The sequence below is a fragment of the Heterodontus francisci genome, chromosome 37 (assembly GCF_036365525.1).
Source record: "Heterodontus francisci isolate sHetFra1 chromosome 37, sHetFra1.hap1, whole genome shotgun sequence".
NCBI classification, from domain to species: domain Eukaryota; kingdom Metazoa; phylum Chordata; class Chondrichthyes; order Heterodontiformes; family Heterodontidae; genus Heterodontus; species Heterodontus francisci.
The window spans coordinates 17,496,282-17,509,207 of record NC_090407.1 but is presented as its reverse complement, the minus strand read 5'-3'; the positions used below and the strand labels follow the sequence as shown (position 1 = coordinate 17,509,207).

The following is a 12,926-nucleotide window of genomic DNA, read 5'->3' as shown; positions in this document are numbered from 1 at the left end:
CCACTGTTGCAGCTTAAGACCCCAAACTGACCATCTCGGAGGCTGTTCATTGCCTGAAGTATCCGGGGAAATAACCTCTGAATACATATCAGACAGTGTAATCCCTTCACGGGATTTGAACTCACAGTAGCTCATACAGTACCACCACCATGAAGCTACTATACCCTCCTGGTTAGACTCAACAAAGGCCTTTTTTCTTTAAGAAGGGTAGTTAATGGTTTTGGCAGTTGCCTGTGAGACTCAGCTCAGTGTGTGTGTTTTCATAAGAAATGTATATAAATATCAATACTGGAAGTAGAATGTTTTTTACATGTAATAGAAACATAGAAAATAGGAGCAGGAGTAGGCCATTCGGCCCTTCGAGCCTGCTCCGCCATTCATTATGATCATGGCTGATCATCTAACTCAGTAACCTGTTCTCGCTTTCCCCCCATATCCTTTGATCCCTTTCGACCCAAGAGCTATATCTAACAACTTCTTGAAAACATACAATGTTTTGGCCCATTGTCAGAGTTTGTGGTTGTCTTCAGTAGAAATTACAGAAATGATTTTGTGTCCCACAAACACCAAAGGCAATCTCACCAGATTTCCTAACCCTCTTGGTTAACAATTAGCAGAATTAATGCAGCATACATGTAGATTTAAATCAAGGTTAGCTCTACCTTCCAACTACCCCATCAAACACTCCCAGGACAGGTACAGTCCGGGTTAGATACAGAGTAAAGCTCCCTCCACACTGTCTCCATCAAATACTCCCAGGACAGGTACAGTACGGGGGTTAGATACAGAGTAAAGCTCCCTCTACACTGTCTGCATGAAATATTCCCAGGACTCGTACAGTACGGGAGTTAGATACAGAGTAAAGCTCCCTCCACACTGTCTCCATCAAATACTCCCAGGAATGGTACTGTCCGGGTTAGATACAGAGTAAAGCTCCCTCCACACTGTCTCCCTCAAATACTGCCAGGACAGGTACAGTATGGGGGTTAGATACAGAGTAACGCTCCCTCCACACTGTCTCCATCAAATACTCCCAGGACAGGTACAGCACAGGTTAAATACAGAGTAAATCTCCCTCTACACTGTAAAAAAAAAACGGGTTAGATACAGAGTAAAGCTTCCTCTACACTGTCCCATCAAACACTCCCAGGGCAGGTACAGCACAGGTTAAATACAGAGTAAATCTCCCTCTACACTGTAAAAAAAAACGGGTTAGATACAGAGTAAAGCTCCCTCTACACTGTCCCATCAAAGAATCCCAGGGAGGATGCTGGTGATGCAGAGGAGTAAACTTGTTAGGGAGTCTTGTGTCCGTCCCTCTCACCTCTAGATATTCTCGGAAGCCAGTGCTCTAATGGTTTCGGTGCTCTCCAGTTCTGGTTAAGCGTCCAGTGCACAGGGAAAGTCTCTGAGCCTCGACTTCTGCTACTCTGTGCTGAACGTGTCTGGATTCAGATGAATGGATGTGCCCCAGGGAAGGAGTGTGGCCTCCACATAGCTTAGCTTAGCTTAGAGATACAGCACTGAAACAGGCCCTTCGGCCCACCGAGTCTGTGCCGACCACCAACCACCCATTTATACTAATCCTACACTAATCCCATATTCCTACCACATCCCCACCTGTCCCTATATTTCCCTACCACCTACCTATACTAGGGGCTATTTATAATGGCCAATTAACCTATCAACCTGCAAGTCTTTGGCTTGTGGGAGGAAACCGGAGCACCCGGAGGAAACCCACGCAGACACAGGAAGAACTTGCAAACTCCACACAGGCAGTACCCAGAATTGAACCCGGGTCGCTGGAGCTGTGAGGCTGCGGTGCTAACCACTGCGCCACAAGGCAGACTGAAACCCTCCCCATGTGATATTTTCAGTTGCTGGTTTTGAAACTCTGGAATGTGGGAAAAGGCTTGAGTAGCTGTCAAATACTCAGTCAGAAAGTGTTCATCAAATGATTGTGGGTATCCATGGAGCATCTTTCTTTCACTGTGTCTGTGCAGGAGAACTTTGCCTTTTGTTCATTTAAATGGTTTACATGAGGGACAAAACAGGATCAAATTTATCTGTAGTACCATTGGGAAACTTCAGGAAAGCAAAGGTTCAATTGCTTTTCCTTTTCTGGAATCTTTGAGCCACTTTTCTCCACATTTCCTCTCGCACCATGTAGGATTTGTCTGTCCTTATTTCTGCTGTGATCGGACAATCTCTCCCAGCGGAGGCGATTCAGTAGGAGAGCATCGCCCTCTGGTGTCTGCCTCCTGGTGTTGCAGCAACTTTATGACATCAGCAGATGAGTGGTCTTGGGCGAATACAAAATCTCCAAAATCCAATCCATGATCAATTGCATATAACAAGGCTTCACATAAATCCTGATCAGATTGGATAGATCAAAGTAGTTTGTGTATGAACAGGTTTGTGTCCTATTATACTTGATGGATAACGATGAAGGAACAGTTTTACCTTTGTGATTCTGAAGTAATATATAGTATTCCAGGACAAGTACATCATGGGTTAGATACAGAATAAAGCTCGCTCTATACTGCCCCATCAAACACTCGCAGGGAAGGTACATCATGGGTTAGACACAGAGTAAAGCTCCTTCTACACTGTCCCATCAAACACTCCCAGAACAGGTACAGCACGAATTAAAGAGTAAAGCTCCCTCTGCACTGCTTCAAAGCTGTGCCACAGCCCCAGTCTCAGACATGCGCCTTACTGCTGTATCTTCCCACACCAGACATCCTTTGAGCTTTCTGAGTGAGAGGGCCAATCTAGTTCAAGGCAGTTTTTGTATTCTTGGAACTTGCTCACTCGGAACTGCATTGAGACTGTCTGAAACGCATGTAGGAACTTTATAGGCTGCAGGTGGAAATTGTGAACCCACGCTCCAGATTTCAATGACCAGTTCACCATCTAATCTTCTTTATTTCGAATGCTTGAAAGCAGATTTTGATATTATTCAAGTGCAGGAGCAAATGATCAAAGAGTTGGGTTCCGCCAGTAACGTAAATTCCCTAAGGGGACTACACTTCAAAAGTACTTCATTGGCTGTAAAGCACTTTGGGACATCCTGAGGTCATGAAAGGTGTGGTATGAATGCAAATTTTTTTTTCCTTTCCTTTAGCAATGGAAACATAAAGGCCAGAATTTCAGCAGGGATTCGTCAGTGGGAAGGGGTGTACATGGCTAAAAACAGCAGTTGACCCCATTCCTTCAGGGTTTCTGACAGAGATATGGACTGAAAGTGGGACAATGTCCCAAATCTTACCCAAAGTATTAAGTAAGAAAGATGCATTTAGGAGAAGTCTTTCCTGTAGTCCAGCAGTACCCATAATATATCATCCAGGAGCTGTTTGGCCCATGGTTTTCAACACACGTACTGCTTGATGCTTTTGGATGTTTTGACATAGCCTTGCAAAGTGGGCTCCAGGTGGTTCTCTGGGATTTGGGGGAGGGTTGAAGGTGAAGATGGGATATGAGAGAGTCTTCACTAAAACTGAAACACTCAGGATCACGGCCCATGGGAAAACTTGAGTGAGGAACCAGGCAGCAGATCACATACAATCTGCTCTGTGATGGATTTGCACCAGATCTCCCAGAGCAACTGAACAACCACAGGTAAGACTTTCAAGAAGGGAAAACTCTGGGAAGTTTCTTAGGAACAGTCAAGGACAAGAAGAGGCGATTCTTCCCAGCGAGGTCTACCCCTGCTAGTAGCCCAACTCTCCCATCATAGCCTCAGCCACACTTTGAACCTCCTAATGTTTTGCTCCACCATGCCGGCTGCTAATTTATTCTATCATTTCTCATTCTGGGCAATGCAGTTCTTTCTGATACTGCTTCAAAACTCTCTCTGTCTCTCTCTCGCTCACTCACTCACTCGCTAGTTTAACTCAATATTCCGTGGTTTGAGTTGAAGTGAGAATTCAATTTATCTTGTCTACAATATTACAAAACAGTTCATCTGTCATAACTCTCAAATGTTCTGCTGAACCTTCTTGTCACACTTCAGCGAAAGGTCTAAAGAAAGCTTCATGAGTGCAAAAATACCAGGAGCCAGGATGTCTGCAGTCTCTTAAATGACATCAACTTGAACTCTCCCAGTGTTTACCAAGCAGAATAAGACTCTAAATTGATCTCTGAATAAACCCATTGTTTACTTGTCTGCAGTTGATTTTGCAGCCTCAAAGTGAGATACACTACACTTTCCAGGATATGATATTCCTGATCTTAAAAAGCACTGCATACTATGATATAGGAGCTAGTATTATTTAGTATTTTATATACTTTAGATGAGCGTGGGAGATTCTAAATTTCACTAATTCTAGTATAGGGTACAAAAGCAAAGCAGTAATGCTAAACCTAGACAAATTACTGGTATGGCCTTGGTTAGAATCTCATGCCCAGTTTTGGATGCCTGACTTAAGAAATTAAGTCTTGGGCCAACAGAGGGTGCATTAGGAGATTCACTGAAATGATACCAGGGATTTAGTTATGAGGAAACACTAAAGAAACTAGCATTCTTTTCATTCAACCAAAGAGGTCAAATGAAGATCTGATGAAAGGTTTTAATCAGGTATTTCAACAACAACTTGCATTTGTAAATCAACTTTATCACACTAAAACATCCCAACGTGCTTCACAGGAGCAATTATCAAACAAAATTTGACACTGAGCCACATAATGAGATATTGGGACAGGTGACCAAAAGCTTAGCCAAAGTGTTAGGTTTTAAGGAGAATCTTAAAGGAGAGAGAGGTAGCGAGGGCTGGGGAGGGAATGCCAGAGCATAGTGCCTTGGCAGCTGAAGGCATGGACACCACTGGAAGAGGGATGAAAATCAGGGATGAGTCAAGAGGCTAGAATTGGGGGAGCACAGAGATCTTGCAGGGTCGTAGGGCTAGAGGAGGTACAGAGATAGGGAGGGGTGAAGTCATGAAGTGCTTTGAACACAAGAATGAGAATTTTAAAACTGAGGTGTTGCTTGGCCAGGAGCCAGCGTAGGTCACTGAGCACAAGGGTGATGAGTGAGAGGGACTAAGTTCGAGTTACCAAGCATCTGATGCACATTCAAGTGTGTGCTGGGCTACAACTTACAATTGTGGTTATTAACAGTTAGGAAAACATACTGAGTGTGTGCCCGAGTTTCTGGTATGTCCTCCCAATGGGCGAGACTCCCTGCTGGGAGCACGGCGTTGGAAATTTAGCCCTGTTACTCCTGGATTGTTCTCCCCTGGCCCTTGAGAGGAATGAGGCAAAAACTCCAGAACCTAAATCTAAAATTACAGTCTACATTGTTCAACGTGGGCCAGCTGACAATCGACTGATGGCAATCCAGTGGTGTCACCTGAACCAGATTCTTACTTGCTCATCTCTGTCTCTAGCTGCCTTTATGACCTTCACTCCCCTTGATAGCCAGCTATCTGTGCAGCTCCGCTTTGAAGAAGTGAATCAACATGGCAACTGCTGTCAATCAGCTACACCCTCCCTCCCGTTACTTAACTTTTTCTTTCAAATTTTCATGGTAGTCTTTATTTGGGTTGGAGTACATTCTGACCGTATCCCACTGGACGCCCCCATTATTCCACGCCCACCCACCCCCGCCCCCCCCCCCTCCCGGTCCAACAGTGCGAGGCTGTTTCTCATGGTGTCTGCCTTTTTCCAACAGTTCATGGCATCAAGTGGACCTGCAGTAATGGGAATACCAGCGCCGGTTTCTCGGTGGAGCAGCTCGTTCAGCAGATCCTGGACAGCCATCAGACCAAGCCTCAGCCTCGCACTCACAACTGTCTGTGCACCGGCAATCTGGGTAGGACCGACCGGGGGTAACCCTTCCAATAAGCGCGTGGCTCTTAGTGGTTTAAGCTTTCAAAAATACTTCTGGGCATTTTATTTTCTGTCAAACTCCCTCCTCCTCCCCTCCACCCACTTGAAGCTGCTGACTCCTTGCTGGAGTACGTCTTCACAGATAGCATAAGCCCTCTCTCCCCCCAACTTGTGTGAGCCTAGACCATGAGTGTTGGTGGGCTATTCAACCATGGTAGCTATCAGAGATGAGCCCACCCATGTCCTCATCTGTTGTGGGGGAGAATCCTTCAGCTTGCCCGTGTTTTCTATTTCTGGTGGAATGATCAATGATTTTAAAGGCACAGTAACTGGGGAAAAGCTGACCCCACCCCCAACATCCACGCACATGCACACTTTCCAACAGGGGTCACTGCAGAACAATCAGGCCAATCGCTGAACTGCCCCTCTCCATATTCCAGGGGGTTCTGAGACCAAGTACTGTCCCCAAATGTTGCACAGAACAAAACAGATGGAAAGAAACAGAGAACTTTGATCTATACAGCACCTTTCATGACCTCAGGATGTTCCAGAGTGCTCTTCAGCCAATTAGGTATTTTTGAAATGTAGTCACTGTTATAACATAGGAAACACAACAACTAATTTGCACACAGAAAGCTCCCACTAACAGCAATGTGTCAATATACCATACAATCTGGGATCAATATTGGCCAGGACACCAGGGAGAACCACCCCTGTCCCTGCTCTTTATCAAAATAGTGCTCTGGGATCTTTTACATCCACTTGAGAGAGCAGACAGGTCCTTGTTTAACGTTTCTTTTGAAAGACGGTACTTCTGACAGTACAGTGCTGCAGATTCATTATAGGTTAACCCGTGTGTGTAGAAGGCTGCATTGCATCACGCGTTGCTACTCACTTGAGACGAGGGAAGGGGTTGGGAAGAGGCGAGAGTGGTGGGTAGGGATAGGGATGGTGGTGGGAGGGGAGGGGAAGGTTGGATGGGAGAGTTGTTGGTGAGGGGGAGATGTTGGCGGGATAGGGGGCTGGTGGCAGTGGGAGGAGGTTGGTGAGGGGGAGGAGAAGGGGTAATCGGAAGAGGTGCGTGCTGGATTGTATGCAAGAGAGTTTGTAGTGGTAGAGGGGAGCAAGTTGGTGGGAGGTGTTGGTGGGGGAAGTGGGCTGATGAGAGGATGGTTGGTAGGAGGAGTGGGGTTTTCATTGGCCAGAATTTTACGCCGCCCCAGAGGTTCGAATGGTGGCATGGGGGTGGCGTAAAATTGAGCGGCAGGCTTCGGGAGGCCTCACCGCCCCGATTCCGCCTCCGAGCAACTTTACGTTGGTCTGGCGGGGGGTGAGAGACAGCCCGCAATCAGGTTGCCCACAGGGTGCCCGATTGAGGGCCGCCCCCACCTCCCACCCCAATCCCGGGAACTAGGATGCCCCCCTCCCCCCAAACGACCACCCTAGCCTCACCAGGGCACGATCGATTTCCCTGGCGAGGCTGCCCGAACTTACCTTCTGTCCCGGTTCCATTGCAACCTGCTCGGTCGGCTGGGCTGCAGTCTCAGCAGTGGCCACCGCTTCCGGTGGCGCTGCTGAGACTAAGAGCTGCCGACCCGCTGATTGGCCGACAGCTCACTGAGGCAGGACCTCCTCCCTCAAGTGGGTGGAAGTCCCGCCTCGGGCCAATTTAAGCCTGGGGATCCGTAAATTACGGGACGGATCCCCAGGCTGGGCGGGAGCGGAATCGGCAGCGACATTTACGTCGCAGTCCGGCTCCCATCCGCCCAGCGTAAAATTCCAGCCATTGTTTTTGTATAGAGTTGATCAGAAACCCAGGGTCAATGAGCAGTAACCTGTGTAAAATGTAACGTTTTCCCAATTTCTCACCCAAGAACCTATTCAAGCCAACAGCTACTGACAGTTTGAATGATAAAAACTGTAGACACTGGCCAACAATACTTGTCAAATCAGTAGGGTGCTTAAACACTGAATATCAGGTGTCCTTACATGTAATAGTACGTAATTATACACTTATAAGGTCATGCTTACAAACAGACCCAATGGTGAATGGTTGGGGATTCAAATGTGTTACAACAACTCATGGTTGCATATTGCCTTTAACATGATATAACATTCCAGGGTGCTTCAGAGGAATGATTATCAAAACAAAATTTAACACCGAGCCACTTAAGGGGATATTAGATATTGTGCCCAAAAGTTTGGTCAAAGAGGTGGGATTTATGGAGCCTTTTAAAGGAGAAGAGAGAGGCGGAGAGGTTTTCCAGAGCTTACGGCTCTTCGTCCTGTTGAACCTTCCCTGAGGCTACCCCTGGGACAACTGAGTTGGGTCAGGGTAGCATTAGAAAGGGGAAAACTGAGGGTTTCAGTTAATGGCAAAGGATGCTGATGCAGAGGATAGAAGGGCTCCCAAGGGAGTTGAATGCTGGAGATGGGAGGAATGAGGGTGAGGGTTTTGGTGAGTAGATGGAAAGGCTTGATATCTGGAAAGGGGACAGGTTAGTCTGAAGACATTTTACTGTATTATATTTTTTAAGGATTTAAAGGAGTTTGTTCTGTTTTCTTTTGGTGGGGGATGCAATTTTAAACCATTAAAAGCTGATGAAGCAGTTCAGAATCAAGAGACTAATTCTTGAAATGAGATGCAATTGGAGACAGACCCTCTCCACATGCTTAAAGAAGAATCTGAGGCGAGAATCACAACCGGGGGCAGTCCCTGGTGGCACCTGGGAGTTGGCAACGGAGGGGTGTTACCAACTACCTGTCAGCTGGTTGTGGGTAGGTTACCATCTCGACTCTATCAGCCATGCTGTGAGCAGTGAAAAGACTGTGGGTTACAACTCCCTCCACTCCTGGCTCCAGCAAAGCCCAAAGCTTCAACCAATGTTCTGTTTTTTCCGAGTTTGCGTTCTGGAAATGACAGTCTGATGCCGTGTTGCAGTCGTGCCATCAGACAGGGTTGCGGGTGCAGCCTTCAGGTTGGGAGGGTTACAGAAAGGAAGAACTTGCATTTATATAGCAACTTTCACGTCCTCAGGGCATCCCTAAATGCTTTACAGCCAATAAGGTATCGGCACTGTTGTGTTGTGGGAAATGTGGCAGCCAGTTTACGCACAGCAAGCTCCTACAAACAGTGATGTGATAAGGACCATATAGTATGGTTTTTTTTAGTGGTGTTGGTTGAGGGATAAATATTCGCCAGGACACAGGGGATAACTCCCCTGCTATTCTTCAAAATAGTGGCCCTGGAATCTTTTGCGTCCACTTGAGAGGGCAGACAGGGCCTTGGTTTAACGTCTCATCAAAAGACAGTACCTCCAACAGTGCAGCACTCCCTCAGTACTGCACTGGGCATGTCAGCCTGGATTATGTGCTCGTCAGCTTGAAACACAGCCTTCTGCCTCAGAGTGAAAATGCTACCCACTGAGCCACGGCTAACATTACATGGCCAAATGTTCTAGTGCATCTCCAAGTGGATGGATTTTCTGTCCTGTTGGCATTGGGTTTATGATGTTTGGATGAGTGGGGAGGGGTTCAGTAAAAATATCGATCTTTCGGTTAACTAGTTTTCCTGTTTCTGTCACCCGCCTCTAGGTGCCGGGAGCAGCGTTCATCACAAGTGCAACAGTGCCAAACACCGCATCATATCACCAAAGGTGGAGCCACGAACCGGCACCTACAGCAGCCACCCAGAGGTCCAGAACAACGATGTCTCTGAGGGCAAGAATGACCACGGGCATGGCAAGGCCTCAAGCCGCGAGAAGCGGAACGGGAAGCTGGCCAAACCTGTCCTGCTGCACCAGAACAGCACCGAGGTCTCCTCGACCAACCAGGTGGAGGTGCCTGACACCACCCAGAACTCCCCAGTCTCCATCAGCAGCGGCCTAAACAGCGAAACGGACATGGCTGACAGCCCAGCCATCACTGGCGTCTCCAGCATGGCCGTGGCCTCCGTCATGTGCAGCCTATCCCAGAACGCCACTGTCTTCATGTCAGAGGTCACCAACGAGGCGGTGTACACCATGTCTCCCAGCGCAGGGCCCGGCCAGCACCTCATCGCCTCTGACCCTGGGGCCCAAGGGCTGGTCTTGGCTGTCAACTCGGACGGGCACAAGTTTGCCTTTGCCTCCTCGGCGGCCACTGGCAACCCCGACGGTTTGTCCATAATGTCGGCAGGGGTGGCGGAGGACCTGGTGCTCTCTTCCACCCTGGAGAGCGGTGAAAAGATCCCAGAGACCAGCATGAACTTCGACCCCGACTGCTTCCTCAATAACCCCAAGCAGGGCCAGACATACGGTGGAGGGGCCCTGAAAAACGACAGCAGCAATGGCAACTCACGGCAGTCATCAGGCAACGAGGGCGGCTACTGCTTCAGTGGGCCCTTGGTGAAGGAGATCAAGACCGAAGACAACTCTTTCGAGCAGCAGATGTCCAAGGAAGGATTCCAAACCAGTTCCACCCCAGCCTCTATCTCCTTGGCCCCGGGCTCGGCCTTGCTGTCCTCTGGGGGCCTCAGCCCCAGCACGACACTGGAGCAAATGGACTTCAGTGCCATCGACTCCAGTAAGGACTTCTCTTCAGGTTATGCCCAGAACGTTCAGAGCCCCCATGTTCATCAGAACCCCTCACCCAGCTTCTTCCTGCAGGAGGCCAACAAGACCCATCAGCTGGAGCCCAGCGCGCACAGCAATGGCCTGAGTGATGGGGGAGGCCCTTTCGGCAGTGGTCTGGGACTGGCCAATGTCAAGACAGAGTCGCCCACACAGGCCGCATCCAGTTGCAACGGTCCCGTGCAGCAGGGCCGCATGGAGGCCACCCCCTCCCTGCAGCTGCTGCAGTTCCAGGCCAACTTCCAGCCCATTGCGGCCGAGGCAGAGGTCCCCATGGATACGGCAGCACAGTCAGAGGGGGGCGAGGGTCTCCTGAAGTCGGCCGAGCTGCCGGCCTGCAGCACTGAGCACTACATCCAGGCAGAGGCCGGGGGCAACGGGCTACCCATCCTCCAGGGCAACATGGTGTCGGGCCTGTATCCAGTGGCCCACCACAGCCTGGGGCCCTCAGCCAACATGGAGCTCAACCTGGATCACTTCGACATCTCCTTCAGCAACCAGTTCTCAGACCTGATCAACGACTTCATATCAGTGGAGGGTGGCGCCAGCACACTGTATGGGCACCAGCTGGTGGCGAGTGAGACGGGCACTGGGGGCACCCTGCAGCAGTCGGAGGACGAGAGAGCCAGAGTGGCCACCTTCAGCCAGGCCGAGATCTGCATCCCTTGCTGCAGCCCCCAGCAGCAGCAGCAGCAGGGCCTGCAGCTGAGCGGTGGCGAGAATGGGGGCAGCTCCATGGCCTACATGCACGTGTCTGAAGTGGTCTCAGCCCAGGGGGCACTGGGGTCACTGCAACAGAGCGGACGCTTGTTCATGGTGACGGATTATTCCCCGGAGTGGTCTTATCCTGAGGTAAGGAGTGGGCTTAAGACATGTCTTTAAGACATTGGAAAAATTTACCTTTATTTATCTAAACCCCTCATGCTTTTCAAATCTCTATCAAATTGTCCTCTTAGCCTTCTGTGCTCTAAGGAGAAGAAGGCCAGCTTCTCCAGTCTATCCACATAACTGTGAACCTTCATCCCTGGTACCATTTTAGTAAATCTCTTCCATACCCTCGCCAACATCTTTGTGTCATTTCTCAATTAATCAGTTTAAGTCTGAGACCAACAGATTTTTGCTAGTCAGGGGTATTGAGGGCTGTGGACCTAAGAAAGGTGGGTGGAATCTACAGATCAGCCATGATCTCATTGATTGGCAGAACAGGCTTGAGGGGCTGAATAGCCTGCTGCTGTGCCAATGCTTTCTTTGACGCCATGTGGTTTGTGCACCGATCACAAACTGGAGAAGAGAAAAGATCTTTTTTTTTTAACCCTTTGTTTCTGCCAAACTACCTTTGGCTCAAGTCTGACACTCTTCCCCTCCCCTCACTCGCCTTCTGTTCTCAAGGCTCTAACTTTCACTGGGTTGCAATGCCACGGGCAGTGAGTGCACTCCAGTACCTGCTTTAAGCACCCATTCCTCATGTATGAGCCCAGACAGTGAAAAGTGGCAGGCAGTTTGGCTCTGGGGGAATCACTGCTGGACCTGATTTGTGTTCCTCCCTCCTCCCCGCCCACCCACCCCGGCTGGCAGTCGTTTACACACTTTCTAGCTGTGGTCGGGGGCAGGATCCAAGCCCAAGGGCGTGAATGACCATCGTAGCACCCGCATCTGTTGCCTCTGACTGAGATCAACTAAATCAACAAAGACCCGGTGAGGGACCCTGGGACTGACCTGGTCGGTTTGGCTTAGAGCCACTAATCATAGAATCTTACAACACTGAAGGAGGCCATTCAGCCCATTGTACCTGTGCCAGCTCCCTGTGAGAGCTGTCTATTTAGTCTCACTTCCCCTGCTCTTTCCCCATCACCATGTAATTATTTTTTTAGCTTTTGAAGCATTTATCTAATTACCTTTTGCTGTTTATTATTGAAACTGCTTCCACTGTCCTTTCACGCAGTGCATTCCAGATCGTGACAACTCACTGCACAAAAAAAATTCTCTTCATCTCCCACTAGCTCTTTTCCCAATTAAATCTGTGTCCTCTGGAAACTCCTTATTTATTCTTACCAAAACCCTTCATGATTTTGCACACCTCCTCCTTAATCTTCTCTGCCCTAAGGTGAACAACCACAGCTTCCCCAGTCTCTTCACATAACTGACGTCCTTTATCCCAGGCACTATTGGAATAAATAGCCTCTTCGCCTTCTCCAAGGCCTTGACATCCTTCCTATCGTGTGCTGCCTAGAATTGAATACAATACTCCAGCTGAGACCTGACCAGCGTTTTAAAAAGTTTGAGCAGAACCTCCTTGCTTTTGTTCTCTGTCACTAGAGGGAGCTCAGGTCCTTTTTAATATTCATCTCTGTCTAGTGTCACACTTCACTCTGGGACAGATCAGGGGCCTGTTCACACTGCATTAATGGTGCCATTCACCCCTATGCAAGAGATTGTGTGAGGTCAGGCATCTGAGAGTTACCCACTGCTGCCTTTTGCACTCCTCCC

The 12,926-nt window shown here is 48.8% G+C and overlaps 1 protein-coding gene across 6 annotated transcripts in view; it reads left to right on the top strand.

Annotated features, from left to right (window-relative positions):
* Positions 1-12,926, top strand: part of LOC137352094 (calmodulin-binding transcription activator 1-like) — a 1,221,793-nt gene that overhangs the window by 1,073,242 nt on the left and 135,625 nt on the right. For 5 of the 6 annotated variants that reach the window (XM_068017183.1, XM_068017181.1, XM_068017182.1 and 2 more), the window contains exons 7-8: positions 5,672-5,812; positions 9,424-11,291. In XM_068017183.1, the coding sequence (XP_067873284.1) occupies positions 5,672-5,812; positions 9,424-11,291 (2,009 nt within the window). The remainder of the gene's footprint in view (positions 1-5,671; positions 5,813-9,423; positions 11,292-12,926) is intronic. The other variant, XM_068017185.1, reaches the window with a different exon arrangement.